General features: G+C 42.8%; 1 protein-coding gene across 12 annotated transcripts in view; it reads left to right on the forward strand.

Annotated features, from left to right (window-relative positions):
- RC3H1 (ring finger and CCCH-type domains 1) overlaps positions 1–18593 on the forward strand; it is a 473299-nt gene that overhangs the window by 75594 nt on the left and 379112 nt on the right. For all 12 annotated transcript variants that reach the window (XM_053693264.1, XM_053693271.1, XM_053693272.1 and 9 more), the window contains exon 2: positions 6522–6908. In XM_053693264.1, coding sequence (XP_053549239.1) covers positions 6678–6908 — 231 coding nt within the window. In that variant the 5' untranslated portion in view covers positions 6522–6677. The remainder of the gene's footprint in view (positions 1–6521; positions 6909–18593) is intronic.

Here is an 18593-nt window from a genome sequence, read left to right on the forward strand (position 1 = left end):
GGACGGCAGCCTCCCGAAAGAATCACAGCTCATTCCACTAGGGCTGTGGCTTCCACATGGGCCTTCAAGAACGAGGCTTCTGTTGATCAGATATGTAGGGCAGCGACTTGGTCTTCACTGCACACTTTTACCAAATTTTACAAGTTTGATACTTTTGCTTCTTCTGAGGCTATTTTTGGGAGAAAGGTTTTGCAAGCCGTGGTGCCTTCCATTTAGGTGACCTGATTTGCTCCCTCCCTTCATCCGTGTCCTAAAGCTTTGGTATTGGTTCCCACAAGTAAGGATGACGCCGTGGACCGGACACACCTATGTTGGAGAAAACAGAATTTATGTTTACCTGATAAATTTCTTTCTCCAACGGTGTGTCCGGTCCACGGCCCGCCCTGGTTTTTTAATCAGGTCTGATAATTTATTTTCTTTAACTACAGTCACCACGGTACCATATGGTTTCTCCTATGCAAATATTCCTCCTTAACGTCGGTCGAATGACTGGGGTAGGCGGAGCCTAGGAGGGATCATGTGACCAGCTTTGCTGGGCTCTTTGCCATTTCCTGTTGGGGAAGAGAATATCCCACAAGTAAGGATGACGCCGTGGACCGGACACACCGTTGGAGAAAGAAATTTATCAGGTAAACATAAATTCTGTTTTTACACAATTTGGTGTCATGACAAAAACACCTGAAATGGTTCATAACAATAGTATTCAACATATTGCCAAAAGTTAGCATTTTATGAATGTTGAATGTATTGGTTATAGCGATTAGTGCAGTGCTTGACAAATCTGTTTAAAAATTTGGAGCCAGTAAGAATATTTAGGAGCCAGACTGTTGGATTTGTATATAGATATTTGGAGAATAAGCCAAAAAGTTAGGAACCAGGGATAAAATTCTAGGACCCAGTGGCCCCCACGCTTCTGGGTTGGTTTGAGCCCTGGATTAGCGGGTGTAATAAAGATGTTAATTTTGGTTCCAGAGAAAAAGAACATTAAGGAATTGATCCGATTTACCATAGTGCACTGTTTTCTTTTAAGTATAATCCACTGCTTTTGTATTAATAATAATGAAACAGACTGTTTAACATCCCATATCTTAAAATTACAGAGAGAGGCAAAATCAAGAAAGTATAATTTCTCTTGTAAGATGTATCGAGTCCACGGATTCATCCTTACTTGTGGGATATTCTCCTTCCCTACAGGAAGTGGCAGAGAGAGCACCCACAGCAGTGCTGTCTACATAGCTCCCCCCTTAGCTCCACCCCCAGTCATTCTCTCTGCCTGCTTAACTGCTAGGAAGGGCAAAGAGCTATGTGGTGACTATAATGTTAGTTTTTTTTATTTCTCAAGCAAAAGTTTATTATTTTAAATGGTACTGGTGTGTACTATTTACTCTCTGGCAGAAAAGGGATGAAGATTTCTGCAAGGAGGATGATGATCTTAGCACTTTGTAACTAAGATCCACTGCTGTTCTCACAAGGCCTGAAGAGTGCTGGAAAACTTCAGTTGGGAGAACAGTTTGCAGGCTAAGCTGCATATGAGGTATGTTCAGTCTATATTTTTCTAGACAGACTGTGTTAATTCTAGAAAAGGCTGGCAATATCCCCATGAGGGAAGGGTAAGCTGTATTCAGACATTTTAAAATAGGAATTTCAGCTTGCTTGAAGGGCTCATTAGTTACTGGTGACACTGTTAAGAAAAAACGTTTTGTTTATTGATGCATTTATAACGTTTTTTGAAGGGACTAAAGGGGTCATTGTGGCTTGGTTTTGAGTTTTGTAACTCACATGGTTAATTAAGAGACACTCTGGTGTTTCTCTGATAGGCCTCAAAACATCGAGTGAGGTGGGAGGGGCCTATTTTTACACCTCAGTTGTGTAGTTTCATTTCCTCTGAGACATATCACTGCTTCTCCTGAGTTTCCTGCTGTGTTTGAGGGCTGTTAAAGAAGTTTTTCCCCCACAAATTGTTCTGAAGGGCAGGTAGGAGCCACAGCAGAGCTGTGGCAAGGTGCTGAAAGTCTTTTTTAACGTTTTTGACGTTTTTTCGATCAGTTTTTGCCATTAAGGGGTTAATTGTTTATTTGCATAGCTGTGCAAAGTTACTAAGTCTTTATAATGCTACTCAAACCTGTTTGTGGTTCCCAAAAAAGAGGGAACTTTCAGACCAATCTTGGATCTCAAAATTCTAAACAAGTTCCTCAAAGTTCCATCATTCAAGATGGAAACCATTCGGACTATTCTGCCTCTGATCCAGGAAGGTCAATATTTGACTACCGTGGACTTAAAGGATGCGTATCTACACATCCCTATTCACAGAAATCATCATCAATTTCTCAGATTTGCCTTTCTAGACAGGCATTACCAGTTGCTCTTCCCTTCGGGTTAGCCACGGCTCCAAGAATTTTCACAAAGGTGCTAGGGTCCCTTCTGGCGGTTCTACGACCTCGGGGCATAGCTGTGGTGCCTTATCTAGACGACATCTTAACCCAGGCGTCGACTTTTCAGCTAGCCAAGTCTCACACGGACATTGTGTTGGTTTTTCTGAGATCTCACGGGTGGAAGGTGAACATAAAAAAGAGTTCTCTCTTCCCTCTTACAAGAGTTTCCTTTCTAGGGACTCTGATAGATTCGGTAGAAATGAAAATATTTCTGACGGAGTTCAGAAAATCAAAACTCTTAACCACTTGCCAAACTCTTAATTCCATTCTTTGGCCATCTGTGGCTCAGTGTATGGAGGTAATCGGACTCATGGTAGCGGCAATGGACATAGTTCCTTTTGCCTGCCTACACCTCAGACCACTGCAACTATGCATGCTCAAACAGTGGAATGGGGATTATGCAGATTTATCTCCTCAACTGCATCTGGACCAGGAGACCAGAGATTCTCTTCTCTGGTGGTTGTCTCAGGACCACCTGTCTCAGGGAATGTACTTCCACAGGCCAGAGTGGCTCATTGTAACGACAGATGCCAGCCTGCTAGGCTGGGGTGCAGTCTGGATCTCCCTGAAAGCACAGGGCTTATGGTCTCGGGAGGAATCTCTTCTTCCGATATAAACATCCTAGAACTGAGAGCGATATTCAAGGCGCTTCAGGCGTGGCCTCAGCTTGCTGCAAGGAGGATAGGTGAGAATTGGCGCTTATATCAACCCTAATGCCAAGTATAGAAGGGTCTCACTCTAAGAACCCTGAGGAGGATAGTAGAATAATTTAAGCGGAAATATTGGCGCTGAAAGCAGGTTAGTACACAAATACAATATACGGGTAACCTAAAAGTGTCTACCTTTAGCAGAAAAATAATCTTAATACAAGTATATAAATGGTAATAGCCTAATATATATCTTAGAAAATATATTTAATAGTGTAAAATTACAATACAATCAATATTATAAAATCAGTGTTAATAAAATCAGTACATATATATTAAAATGTAATTAATGGGGCCCTTTAAATTAGTTTGAAAAAACATACAGAAAGGGGAAAGATTAACCACAAATAAATAAAAAAAAAAAATATATATATATATATATATATATATATATATATATATATATATATATATATATATATATATATATATATATATATATATATATATATATACTGTGATTGAGGATAGAAGAAAACTATACTTAAATACATATAAGTATAAAAAGGGCAGAGATATTCAAACAGTATAAATAAAAACAAATAGCAATCAGACTTAATAACTGGACGTCCAGCGTAAAAACCAGGGGTTAAAACAGTATTAATCTGGGGTTAAAACAGTGTTAACCTGAAAGTGCACTATAGTGAAAAAAAAAAAAACACTTGTGACTAGATGATCATACTAATAGCATTGGATCAAGCTAAAGGGCGAGTGGGGTACCTTGCGCTAATCTGTGAAGCACAGATTGAATATTATTCGTCCTGTAGGTGGGTGATCTTCTGGAGGTGGGTGTGTACTCCTAGCGTAGTCCGCTTACATCACCCTTTCTAAAAATGTCCAGCTGATTTCGGGAGGAACAGAATGTAAACTATCTCTGGGGTAATAGCAATCCTTTAGATGACGGTAGATAGTAACTTCAAGGCACTCTTATTCCGTGGTGCTTAGTGCAGGTACTAGATCATCTGGCAGTATATTCAATTCGTAGACTGGTGCGCTCCCTCAGAGGGCTGTATTCAAATTCACAGGCCTTGGGGGTAGTGAGCCAGGCGTTGGTAGTTGTCCTGTGTGCTTTTTCAACACGATAGCGACCCTTTCGGCGGCTGTATCAAGTTCACAAGCCTTAAAGGAGTTCAGCTTAGCAGTAGTTCTTCTTGTAGGAAATGAGACACAGTCATTTATATACTTGTATTACGATTCTTTTTCTGCTAAGGTAGACCCTTTTAGGTTACCCGTATATTGTATTTGTGTACTACTCAGCTTGCTGCAGCCAAATTCATCAGGTTTCAGTCGGACAACATCACGACTGTAGCTTATATCAATCATCAAGGAGGAACAAGGAGTTCTCTAGCGATGATGGAGGTAACCAAAACAATCCGATGGGCAGAGGATCACTCTTGCCATCTCTCAGCAATCCACATTCCAGGAGTAGAGAACTGGGAGGCGGATTTTCTAAGTCGTCAGACTTTTCATCCAGGGAAGTGGGAACTTCATCTGGAGGTATTTGCTCAGCTGATTCAGCTATGGGGCACACCAGAATTGGATCTGATGGCATCACGTCAGAATGCCAAACTCCACGCAGGACTTGGTATGCAGACCTAGTGGGCATGTCCTCGGTTCCACCGTGGACCCTGCCAATGAGGCGGGACCTTCTAATCCAAGGTCCGTTCTCGCATCCAAATCTAGTTTCTCTGCGTCTGACTGCTTGGAGATTGAATGCCTAATTCTATCAAGGCATGGGTTCTCTGAGTCGGTCATTGATACCCTGATTAAGGCTAGAAAACCTGTCACCAGGAAGATCTATCATGAGATTTTGCGCAAATATCTTTATTGGTGTGAATCCAAAGGTTACTCGTGGAGTAAGATTAGGATTCCTAGAATATTGTCTTTTCTCCAAGAAGGTTTGGAGAAGGGATTATCAGCTAGTTCTCTAAAAGGACAAATATCTGCTTTGTCTATTCTACTACACAAACGTCTGGCAGATGTTCCAGACGTTCAAACTTTTAGTCAGGCTTTGGTCAGAATTAAGCCTGTATTTAAGCCTGTTGCTCCGCCTTGGAGCCTAAACTTAGTCCTTAGAGTTCTTCAATGGGTTCCGTTTGAACCTATGCATTCCATAGATATTAAGCTTCTATCTTGGAAAGTTTTGTTCTTAGTTGCTATCTCTTCGGCTCGAAGAGTTTCTGAGCTATCTGCTTTACAATGTGATTCCCCTTATCTTATTTTCCATGCAGATAAGGTGGTTTTGCGTACCAAACCTGGTTTTCTTCCTAAGGTTGTTTCTAATAAGAATATCAATCAAGAGATTGTTGTTCCTTCACTGTGTCCTAATCCTTCATCAAAGAAGGAACGTCTGTTGCACAATCTTGATGTGGTTAGTGCTTTAAAGTTCTACTTACAAGCAACCAAAGATTTCCGTCAAACATCTTCATTGTTTGTTGTTTATTCTGGTAAGCGGAGAGGCCTAAAGGCTACGGCTACCTCTTTCCTTTTGGCTGAAAAGCATCATCCGTTTGGCCTATGAGACTGCTGGACAGCAGCCTCCTGAAAGAATTACTGCTCATTCTACTAGAGCTGTGGCTTCCACATGGGCTTTTAAAAATGAGGCTTCTGTTGAACAGATTTGTAAGGCGGCGACTTGGTCTTCGCTTCATACTTTTTCCAAATTTTACAAATTTGATACTTTTGCTTCTTCGGAGGCTATTTTTGGGAGAAAGGTTCTACAAGCAGTGGTGCCTTCCATTTAAGGTCCCTGTCTTGTCCCTCCCTTCATCCGTGTCCTAAAGCTTTGGTATTGGTATCCCACAAGTAAGGATGAATCCGTGGACTCGATACATCTTACAAGAGAAAACATAATTTATGCTTACCTGATACATTTATTTCTCTTGTGATGTATCGAGTCCATGGCCTGCCCTGTTTATTTAAGACAGGCATATATATTTTTATTTTTAAACTTTCAGTCACCACTGCACCCTATGGTTTCTCCTTTTTCTTCCTAGCCTTCGGTCGAATGACTGGGGGGTGGAGCTAAGGGGGAGCTATATAGACAGCTCTGCTGTGGGTGCTCTCTCTGCCACTTCCTGTAGGGAAGGATAATATCACACAAGTAAGGATGAATCCGTGGACTCGATACATCACAAGAGAAATACATTTATCATGTAAGCATAAATGATGATTTTTTTTTTTTTTTACCAAGTTTAATTAAAAATGTTTTATATTATAAAGTGTTTACAAGTACATGAAATACCTGAGAGCATACTTTTTTTTTTTTGATCACGTAAAATCAAATATGAGATAGAACTTGTTTATTATAAGTAGTTGTTTGGAATTGTGGTTACCTATGGATTTCACTTTACACTAAAAAAAAATTTTCTTTCTTTTTCAGGTCACATTTTCCACTATGTGCTGACTGTCTGTATTTACAGAAGCTTTATAACAAAGACAAACTTTATTTTGGAAAGGTTTTTTGATTCCAGTGGAATCTGTGCTTAAGCTCCCCTACCCTTTGCTTTGCAAGCTTCTTTTTTCCAAGTGGGACACCATGCCTGTACAAGCTCCACAATGGACCGACTTCCTGTCCTGCCCTATTTGCACCCAAACCTTCGACGAAACCATTCGGAAACCCATAAGCCTGGGTTGTGGGCACACTGTTTGCAAGATGTGCCTAAATAAGCTGCACCGCAAGGCTTGCCCATTCGACCAGACCACCATCAATACAGACATCGAACTGCTACCAGTGAACACTGCTCTGCTGCAACTGGTTGGAGCTCAGGTAAGCGTGAAATATGTTACTTAACCCCTTAGCAACGCTGGCGTACCATGTACTTCGCATGTCCTAAAGTTTTTTTTTTTTTTTTTTAGCTCTATAATAGCGTGAGTCTTGCCGAAAGCAGAGACACGCTATTACTATATGCCCCCATGCAATGAAACAGACAGCTGACATACCCTGTGGTTCGTCTGTCGTTTTCAGTGCAAGGGGTTAAAGGGACATTGTACTCAAGCAAGCAGCTAAGAGGTTCATTGTATTCGAAGATGCTGCTTGAGTACCCTTTCATTTGTGCTGGCTTCCCTTTCCTTCACACCTTCTGGGATGTTTTTCTTTTGCTGGCTTGTTTATGTTTTCTGTGAACAAAACTGCATTATTGAAATTTCCAATATATGTTGTTGGCAACAGGCAAATCATTTATTTTAAATTAGAACAGTAAAGAAGCCGTATTGTAAAAAATTTAATACACTTCACAGGTAAAATGATTCATTGTGTACACATTAAAGTGAAAGTAAACTTGCGTCAACCGCTATATATATTTAGATATATCTTTTGTTATTAATATAACTTTCATTTATCATTTTTTTAATAACTAAATAATTGACCAGTTTATTAACCTGAAATCTGCCTAACTTGTTCTCCAATCCTCCACCCGCATTATTTTTTTTCTTTCCCTTGTGACGAATATGCAATGTATTACTCTGATTGGTCCCCCATGGGCGTCTAACACTGTAATTTTTACGCCCACATGTTGCTATGCGCATGCGGCTATCTATGAATTTCATCTCTGATCCGATGCGCGTTCACAATAGCCGCATGCGCATATATCAACTTCAAAAGGAAATGCTAATAGTGACGTCAGTGCATTTCAAGAACAATCAGGCGAATTGTATTATTGCGCATGCGCATAAAATGGTGATCACAAGAGCGAGTATGGATAGAGACGTATAGAGCAGGTGGGACCGCTCTTCCTTCTAAGACTAATAAACCAGGAAGCTAGCAGGGGGCGGAGGAAGAGATGAAAAGGTACGTATTATAAAATATAAAATTTTTAAATTTAGGAATATATTGATAAAAAACGAACTTAGCGACTAGTCTATGCAAGGAGTAGAATCCATAACTTTTTTTATTGAACTGCAAAATTGACTTTCACGTTAAAGGGGAGGTCCCCCCCCCATCTTAATATGGGAAGAGTCCACAGCTGCATTCCTTACTTTAGGGAAATACTGAACCTGGCCACCAGGAGGAGGCAAAGACACCCAGCCAAAGGCTTAAATACTGCCCCCACTTCCTCATAACCCCAGTTATTCTTTGCCTTTCGTCTCAGGAGGTTGGCAGTGAAGTGTTAGATTTCGGAGTAGTCTCTTATGGAGGGTAGTACTCTTAGAGATGGGACTGGAGTTTTAAGTAGTCCTGTCAGCCTCTCAGTGAGAGCATGGATGAAAGTTAGAGTCCGGAGATGCAGGGAGAGTCTTTCTGCGAAACCATCCCGAGTCATATTAACAGCTCCATTGGCAATCAGCGTTAACGAGTTTCGCTGCCTGCTTTCTTCTCTCAAGTCCATGTCAGAAGCGATGCTACTATCTGTCACACTTGAAGGGCCGTGTTCCTGTTCCATAGCATGGATTTTGATAAGATTGTTTCATATTTTATACATGTATGATAACGCAAGAAGACAGGGTAACAGTGTTATTCCTTTTATCTGTATAGAATGAAGGGTTAATATCTCCTTAGGGGGATTATTGAACAGGGGGGAATAATAATCTTATACGTTTATTTGATTTAATGCTGCTTTGTGTGATATGTTATGGGCTCATAGGCTGTATATACAAGGTTTCACTTTGAGAGCAATGCAGCTTACAAGCTTGACGTGCTTTGTCTCATAGCAGGAACAGTCCTGCATTGTGCACTATGTGATTCATTCCCTCTTTCCTGACCGGTTGTCTATCAGAGAGGAGTTATACATCTCTGTACTGTCTGGGTCATAGGAGGTCGTGAGTGCCCCATCCATTGAGGTATAAAGTTGCTGGAGAAACTAACTTCTGGTGTGACTCCTTATAGGATTTGATCAAGGTGGTGGGTCCCCTCGACGTTCCTCAGGAAAGATATACGGCCTTGAGGGTTGCTAATTCTTTTATCAGTGACAGATTATGCGCTATGCCTTCAGCTTTTTCTGTTCAGTACCGTTTGGATCTGGCTTGAGTCATGGTCTGTGGATTTGACTTCTAAGTCTAGACTTCTTCCTCCCCTTTAAGGGAATGATTTTGTTTGGTCCAGGCCTGGAATCAATTATCTCCACGATCACAGGGGGCAAGGGTGCCCTCCTACCGCAAGAGTATATGAACTAGTATAAGGGACGAGTGTTCTTCCTTTCGTTCTGATAAAGCCCATGTCAGCTGTCCTCTGCTAAACCAAGAGCTCTTGGAAACCGACTCAGTCCTGGATAAATCCAAGCGGTCCCCTGTCGTCTTCTGGATCGTGTAGGGGGCAGTATGTCGCTCTTTTCAGTTGCTTGGTGCAAGGACGTGCAGTATCCATGGGTCCTGGAGGTCATACCTCAAGGTTTCTAGATAGGTATTAAGTTTTTGCCACCCAAGGGCAGATTCATTTTGTCTTCCTCACACAGTAAGGAGGGAAGCCTTTCTGGGGCATGTACAGGATTTGTCCTCTTAGGTGTTATTGTCCCAGTGCCTATCACAGTGAAAGGTTTGGGATACTATTCAAACCTTTTCGTGGTCCCTTAAAAGGAGGGAACTTTCCGTCCGATTCTGGACCTAAAGTGCTTAAGCAAGTTTTTATATGTCCCCTCGTTCAAGATGGAGACAATAAGGGCCATTCTTTTTTAATTAAAGGAGGTTCTGTCTACGTTAGAGATTCCAGAGGCCGTGCTGCCTGAAGAACCTATGATACCTAAATTAGACAGTTTACGAAGACAGGAAAGTTCGTTTGACTTTTCCTGTGCTGGTTAAGATGGCGAACATTATTAAGAACGAAGGGGAAAGAATTGGTTCTTCCTTTTCCCCCTCGTCTACGTTTATAAAGTTGATCCCGGTCCAGGACTCTCAACTGGATTTGTGGGGCTCCGTTCCTAAGGTGGATGGTGCTATCTCTACGCTTGCTAAACGTACTACTATACCTCTTGACGATAGTTATTCGTTCAGAGAGACAATGTATAAGAAAATGGAAACCTTTCTGAGAAAGATGTTTCAACATACAGGAATTTTGTTTCAACCGGCGGTTGCTGGAGCGGCTACCTACTGGTGCAACTCTGTCTGGACTCATTGAGTTGGAGTCTCCCCTCGAGGATATTCAAGACAGAATTAAAGCTTTTGAGAATTGCCAATTCATTTATCTGTGATGAGAACATGCAAATTATTTGCCTAAATGCAAAGGCCTCTGGCTTTGCGTTCCTAGCCCGCTGTGTGCTCTGGTTGAAGTCTTGGTCTGTGGATATGACTTCTAAGTCCAGACTCCTTTCTCTTCCCTTCAAGGCAGACTGTGTTTTTTGAGATGCCTGGTTCAAGGACGTACATGATTCGTAGGTCCTGGAGGTGGTGTCTCAGGGATACAAGAGAGGCTTCAAATCTGATCTGCCAAGGGGCAGATTCCTTCTCTCGAATCTGTCTATCAGACCAGAAAAGAGGGATGCCTTTCTAGGGTGCATTCGGGATCTATCCTCCTTAGTTGTTGTCCTGGTGCCTATTGAAGAAAGAGGTTTGGGGTTTTATTCAAACATTTTCCCAAAAAAGGAGGGAACTTTTTGCCCATTTCTGAACCTAAAGTGCTTAAACAAGTTTCTCAGTGTCCCTTCCTTCAAGATGGAGACAATAAGGGCCATCCTTCCTTTAATTCAGGAAGGCCAGTTTATGACCACTATAGATCTGAAGGACTCTTACCTTAATGTTCCAATCCACAGGGAACACTTTCAGTTCCTAAAGTTTGCATTCCTGGACCAGCACTTCCCGTTCATTGCCCTTCTGTTTGGCCTAGCTACTTCTACAAGAATCTTTAAAAAGGTTCTGGGGGCTCCTCTAGCCGTTTCCAGAACTTAGGGTATTGCAGTAGCCCCATACTTGGATGATATTCTGGTGCAAGCACCATCCTTTCGTCTTGCGGAAGAATTCTCGGAGTCCCCTCTTAGTCTTCTTTGATCACATGGATGGAAGATAAACTTGGAGTTCTCTTATCCCAAGTACCAGGGTGGAATTCCTGGGTACTATAATAGACTCCCATATCTACATTACAGACCAGAGACGTTGCAAGCTAACTTTGGCATGTCTTGCCCTCCGGACCTCCTTGACTCCCTCTGTGGCTCAGTGTATGGAGGTGTTTGGTCTCATGTTGTCCTGCTTGGACATCATTCCTTTTGCCAGGTTCCGTCTCAGATCTTTACAACTGTGCATGCTGAGGCAGTGGAACGGTGATCTGTCTCAACAGATTGTATTAGACAGCCGGTCGAGAGAATCGTTCTCTTGGTGGCTCTGTCCAGATCATCTGTCCCGAGGGACATGCTTCTTAAGACCATCCTGGGAGATTGTGGCAAAGGACGCCAGCCTATCCAGCTGTTTGGGGTGCCAGGAAGGCACAGGGGTTGTGGACTCAAGAGGAGTACTCCCTCCCGATCGATATTTTGGAACTACGGCAATATTCAAGGCCTTGAAGGCTTGGCCACTTCTTGGTTCGTCCCAGTTAATCAGATTCCAATTAGACAATATAACCTTGGTGGCTTACATCAACCATCAGGGGGGAACGAGAAGTTCCTTGTCGATGAAGGAAGTATCTCAGATTCTGGAGTGGGCGGAGTCCCACAGCTGTTCGCTGTCAGCGATCCACATTCCGGGTGTCGACAACTGGGAGGCGGATTTTCTCAGCAGGCAATCCTTCCATCCATGGGAATGGTCTATCCATCACGAGTGCAGAGATATGCAGCAAGTGGGGGACGCCGTAGATAGATCTCATGGCGTCCCGTTTCCATACCAAGCTACCCAGGTATGGGTCGAGGTTGAGGGATCCCCAAGTGGATCTAATAGACTAGCAGTGCCCTGGAGGTTCAAACTCATATATTTTTCCTCTTTTACCGCTTCTTCCTCGACTGGTGGCCCACATCAAGCAGGAGCGGGTATCTAATCCCGATTGCTCAATCGAGGCCACGAAGGACGTGGTTCGCGGATCTAGTGGGGATGTCCTCATCTCCTCCGTGGAAGTTACCTTGTCGCAGAGACCTGCTGATACTAAGTCCATTTGTTCATCAAAATCTAGATTCTCTGAGGCGGACTGCGTGGAGATTGAACACTTAGTCTTAGCCACGAGAGGTTTCTCTGAGAGTGTCATTGATACTCTTATTCAAGCTCGTAAATCAGTTACTCAGCGTATCTACCACAAGGTGTGGAGGACCTACTTATTCTGGTGGGAAGAGCATGGTTTTTCCTGGCACAGAGTTAAGGTTGCTAGGATCTTATCTTTTCTCCAGGATGGTATGGAGAAGGGCCTTTCTGCTATTTCCCAACAGTAAGGAATGAAGCCGTGGACTCTCCCTATCTTAGGAAGGAAAACATAGTTTATGCTTACCAGATAAATTCATTTCCTTCCGGATAGGGAGAGTCCACGGTCCCTGCGCGTTTTTTCTGTTCTATGGGCGGTCCCCTATTTATTTTATTCTTCTGTCACCATTTATGCCCTAATGTTTCTCATACTTTTCCTTGTTCCCACGGCAGAATGACTGGGGTAATGAGTAAGTGGGAGGGATATTTAAGCCTCCTCCTGGTGGCCAGGTGTTGCATTTCCCAACAGTAAGGAATGAAGCCGTGAACTCTCCCTATCAGGAAGGATTTATCTGGTAAGCATTGTTTTTATACAACTTTCCAATTTACTTCTATTATCAAATTTGCCCCATTCTCTTATTCGCTGAAGGTGCGGCAACACACTCTCTCTGAACACGTCTAGTTAGCCAATTACAAGAGACAAATGTCTGCTGGCTCCAATCACCAACTAGCTCCCATTAGTGTAGGATATGTACATATTCTTTTTCAACAGCGAATACCCAGAGAACAAAGTACATTTGAAAACAAAAGTTAATTTGAGTGTCTTATAATTGCTGCTCTATATGGATAATGCAAGTGTAATTTTGACTTTTCTATTCCTTTAGTTGAACACTATTTCTCCTGTTAAGTGTAGTCAGTCCACGGGTCATCATTACTTCTGGGATATTAACTCCTCCGCAACAGGAAGTGCAAGAGGATCACCCAAGCAGAGCTGCTATATAGCTCCTCCCCTCTACGTCACACCCAGTCATTCTCTTGCACCCAACTAATAGGATGTGTGAGAGGACTGTGGTGATTATACTTAGTTTTTATATCTTCAATCAAAAGTTTGTTATTTTAAAACAGCACCGGAGTGTGTTGTTCCTTCTCAGGTAGAATTTGAAGAAGAATCTACCTGAGTTTTTGGATGATTTTAGCCGGCGTAGCTAAGATTCATTTTGCTGTTCTCGGCCATTCTGAGGAGTGAGGTAAACTTCAGATCAGGGGACAGCGGGCAGGTTCACCTGCAAAGAGGTATGTTGCAGTATATTATTTTCTGAGGAATGGAATTGACTGAGAAAATACTGCCAATACCGATATAATGTAAGTTCAGCCTTAAATGCAGTAGTAGCAACTGGTATCAGGCTGTTATGTATATATGTTTACACTTCAGTATTCTGGGGAATGGCACTTCACTGGGATAATACTATTTGCATATAACTTTTAGCCTAACTTGCAGTGGGAACGTCTAGCAACAGGCTGTTTAATGACATTTCATGTTATTTGATTTTAAACGTTTTACTGGCATGTTAAATTGTTTAATTATCTGAGGTACTGGGTGAAAAATTGTTTTGGGCACTGTTTTTCCACTTGGCTGTCGTTTATTTTAATTTAAGACAGTTTACTGAACTTCCCTCACTGCTGTGTGTGAGGGGGAGGGGCCTATTTTGGCGCTTTTGCTACGCATCAGAAATTCAGTCACAAGTCTGTTTCTCTCCCTGCATGATCCGGATCGTCTCTACAGAGCTCAAGGGTCTTCAAAAATTATTTTGAGGGAGGTAATCACTCACAGCAGACCTGTGAGATTGTGCTTTGACTGTGATAAAAAACGTTTATATTTTGTACATTTTTTTCTGCTATTAAGGGTTAGTTATCCATTGCTAATGGGGGCAATCCTTTGCTAAATTTATGCCTTTACCGGGAAAAATTTGGTTTTTATAATTTCTCCGGTTCATTGTTATTCAACTGTCATAGTTTTTTTTCTGTGCTTCTTAAAGGCACAGTGCGTTTTTCATATTACTTGTAAATTGAGTTGAAAAGTATTTCCAAGCTTGCTAGTTTAATTGCTAGTTTGTTAAACATGTCTGACTCAGAGGAATATCTCTGTGCTATATGTGCAAAAGCCAAGGTGGAGCCCAATAGAAATTTATGTACTAATTGCATTGATGCTACTTTAAATAAAAGTTAATCTGTACAAATTGAACATCATTCACCAAACAACGAGGGGGAAGTTATGCCGACTAACTTGCCTCACGTGTCAGTACCTGCATCTCCCGCTCGGGAGGTGCGTGCTATTGTAACGCCGAGTACTTCAGGGCGGCCATTACAAATCACACTACAGGACATGGCTAATGTTATGACTGAAGTTTTGTCTAAATTACCAGAACTTAGAGGTAAGCGAGATCACTCTGGGGTGAGAACAGAGTGCGCTGATAATATTAGGGCCATGTCAGATACTGCGTCACAATTTGCAGAACATGAGGACGGAGAGCTTCAATCTGCAGGTGACGGATCTGATCCAAATAGAGTGGATTCAGACATTTCAAATTTTAAGTTTAAACTAGAAAACCTCCGTGTACTGCTAGGGGAGGTATTAGCGGCTCTGAATGATTGTAACACCGTTGCAATCCCAGAGAAATTATGTAGGCTGGATAAATACTATGCAGTACCAGCGAGTACTGACGTATTTCCTATACCTAAGAGGCTTACAGAGATAATTACTAAGGAGTGGGATAGGCCCGGTGTACCCTTTTCCCCCCCTCCTGTATTTAGAAAAATGTTTCCAATAGACGCCACCACACGGGACTTATGGCAGATGGTCCCTAAGGTGGAGGGAGCGGTTTCTACTCTGGCTAAGCGTACCACTATCCCGGTGGAGGATAGCTGTGCCTTTTCAGATCCAATGGATAAAAAATTAGAGGGTTACCTTAAGAAAATGTTTGTTCAACAAGGTTTTATATTGCAACCCCTTGCATGTATTGCGTCTGTCACGGCTGCGGCCGCATTTTGGTCCGAGTCTCTGGAAGAGACTCTTGACTCAATAACTATAGATGAGATTTCAAATAAGCTTAAGACCCTTAAGCTAGCTAATTCATTTATTTCAGATGCCGTAGTACATTTAACTAAACTTACGGCTAAGAATTCCGGATTCGCCATTCAGGCACGTAGAGCACTGTGGCTAAAATCCTGGTCAGCTGATGTTACTTCTAAATCTAAATTACTTAACATACCTTTCAAAGGGCAGACCTTATTCGGGCCCGGTTTGAAAGAAATTATTGCTGACATTACAGGAGGTAAAGGCCATGCCCTGCCTCAAGACAGAGCCAAACCTAGGGCTAGACAGTCTAATTTTCGTGCCTTTCGTAACTTCAAGGCAGGAGCAGCATCAACTTCCTCTGCACCAAAACAGGAAGGAGCTGTTGCTCGCTACAGACAAGGCTGGAAACCTAACCAGTCCTGGAACAAGGGCAAGCAGGCCAGAAAACCTGCTGCTGCCCCTAAGACAGCATGAATTGAGGGCCCCCGATCCGGAAACGGATCTAGTGGGGGGCAGACTTTCTCTCTTCGCCCAGGCTTGGGCAATAGATGTCCAGGATCCCTGTGCGTTAGAGATCATATCTCAGGGATATCTTCTGGACTTCAAAATCTCTCCCCCAAAAGGGAGATTTCATCTTTCAAAGTTGTCAACAAACCAAATAAAGAAAGAGGCGTTTCTACGCTGTGTACAAGATCTTTTGCTAATGGGAGTGATCCACCCGGTTCCGCGGTCGGAGCACGGACAGGGGTTTTACTCAAATCTGTTTGTGGTTCCCAAGAAAGAAGGAACCTTCAGACCAATCTTGGATTTAAAGATCTTAAACAAATTCCTAAGAGTTCCATCGTTCAAAATGGAAACTATTCGGACAATCTTACCCATGATCCAAAAGGGTCAGTACATGACCACAGTGGATTTAAAGGATGCTTACCTTCACATACCGATTCACAAAGATCATTACCGGTATCTAAGGTTTGCCTTCCTAGACAGGCATTACCAGTTTGTAGCTCTTCCATTCGGATTGGCTACGGCTCCAAGAATCTTCACAAAGGTTCTGGGCGCTCTTCTGGCGGTACTAAGACCGCGAGGAATTTCGGTGGCTCCGTACCTAGACGACATTCTGATACAAGCGTCAAGCTTTCAAACTGCCAAGTCTTATACAGAGTTAGTACTGGCATTTCTAAGGTCGCATGGGTGGAAGGTGAACGAAGAGAAGAGTTCTCTCTTTCCACTCACAAGAGTTCCCTTCTTGGGGACTCTTATAGATTCTGTAGAAATGAAGATCTACCTGACAGAAGGCAGGTTAACAAAGCTTCAAAATGCTTGCCGTGTCCTTCATTCCATTCAACACCCGTCAGTGGCTCAATGCATGGAGGTAATCGGCTTAATGGTAGCGGCAATGGACATAGTACCCTTTGCACGCCTACATCTCAGACCGCTGCAATTGTGCATGCTAAGTCAGTGGAATGGGGATTACTCAGATTTGTCCCCTACTCTGAATCTGGATCAAGAGACCAGAAATTCTCTTCTATGGTGGCTTTCTCGGCCACATCTGTCCAGGGGGATGCCATTCAGCAGACCAGATTGGACAATTGTAACAACAGACGCCAGCCTACTAGGTTGGGGCGCTGTCTGGAATTCCCTGAAGGCTCAGGGATCATGGACTCAGGAGGAGAGTCTCCTTCCAATAAACATTCTGGAATTGAGAGCAGTTCTCAATGCCCTTCTGGCTTGGCCTCAGTTAACAACTCGGGGGTTCATCAGGTTTCAGTCGGACAACATCACGACTGTAGCTTACATCAACCATCAAGGAGGGACAAGAAGCTCCCTAGCGATGATGGAAGTATCAAAGATAATTCGCTGGGCAGAGTCTCACTCTTGCCACCTGTCAGCGATCCACATTCCTGGAGTGGAGAACTGGGAGGCGGATTTCCTAAGTCGTCAGACTTTTCATCCGGGGGAGTGGGAACTTCATCCGGAGGTCTTTGCCCAAATACTTCGACTTTGGGGCAAACCAGAGATAGATCTCATGACGTCTCGCCAGAACGCCAAGCTTCCTTGTTACGGGTCCAGGTCCAGGGACCCGGGAGCGGTCCTGGTAGATGCTTTGACGGCACCTTGGACCTTCGGGATGGCCTATGTGTTTCCACCCTTCCCGATGCTTCCTCGATTGATTGCCAGGATCAAACAGGAGAGCATCGGTGATTCTAATAGCGCCTGCATGGCCACGCAGGACCTGGTATGCAGATCTAGTGGACATGTCATCCTGTCCACCTTGGTGTCTGCCTCTGAGACAGGACCTTCTAATTCAGGGTCCTTTCAAACATCAAAATCTAATTTCTCTGAAGCTGACTGCTTGGAAATTGAACGCTTGATTTTATCAAAGCGTGGATTTTCGGAGTCAGTAATTGATACCTTAATACAGGCTAGGAAACCTGTTACCAGAAAGATTTACCATAAAATATGGCGTAAATACTTACATTCGTGCGAATCCAAGAGTTACTCATGGAGTAAGGTTAGGATTCCTAGGATATTGTCTTTTCTACAAGAGGGTTTAGAAAAGGGTTTATCTGCTAGTTCCTTAAAGGGACAGATCTCAGCTCTGTCCATTCTTTTACACAAACGTCTGTCAGAAGTTCCAGACGTTCAGGCTTTTTGCCAGGCTTTGGCCAGGATTAAGCCTGTGTTTAAAACTGTTGCTCCACCATGGAGCTTAAATTTAGTTCTTAACGTTTTACAGGGTGTTCCGTTTGAACCCCTTCATTCCATTGATATTAAATTGTTATCTTGGAAAGTTCTGTTTTTAATGGCTATTTCCTCGGCTCAAAGAGTCTCTGAGTTATCGGCCTTACATTGTGATTCTCCTTATCTGATTTTTCATTCAGACAAGGTAGTTCTGCGTACTAAACTTGGGTTCTTACCTAAGGTAGTCACTAATAGGAATATCAATCAGGAGATTGTTGTCCCATCATTGTGTCCTAACCCTTCTTCAAAGAAGGAACGACTTCTACACAATCTGGATGTAGTTCGTGCCCTGAAATTTTATTTACAGGCAACTAAAGATTTTCGCCAAACTTCTTCCCTGTTTGTCGTTTATTCTGGACAGAGGAGAGGTCAAAAAGCTTCTGCTACCTCTCTCTCTTTTTGGCTTCGTAGCATAATACGTTTAGCCTATGAGACTGCTGGACAGCAGCCTCCTGAAAGAATTACAGCTCATTCTACTAGAGCTGTGGCTTCCACTTGGGCCTTTAAGAATGAGGCATCTGTTGAACAGATTTGCAAGGCTGCAACTTGGTCTTCTCTTCATACTTTTTCCAAATTTTACAAATTTGACACTTTTGCTTCTTCGGAGGCTGT

The sequence above is a fragment of the Bombina bombina genome, chromosome 10 (genome assembly GCF_027579735.1).
Source record: "Bombina bombina isolate aBomBom1 chromosome 10, aBomBom1.pri, whole genome shotgun sequence".
In the NCBI taxonomy this organism is placed as follows: Eukaryota; Metazoa; Chordata; class Amphibia; order Anura; family Bombinatoridae; genus Bombina; species Bombina bombina.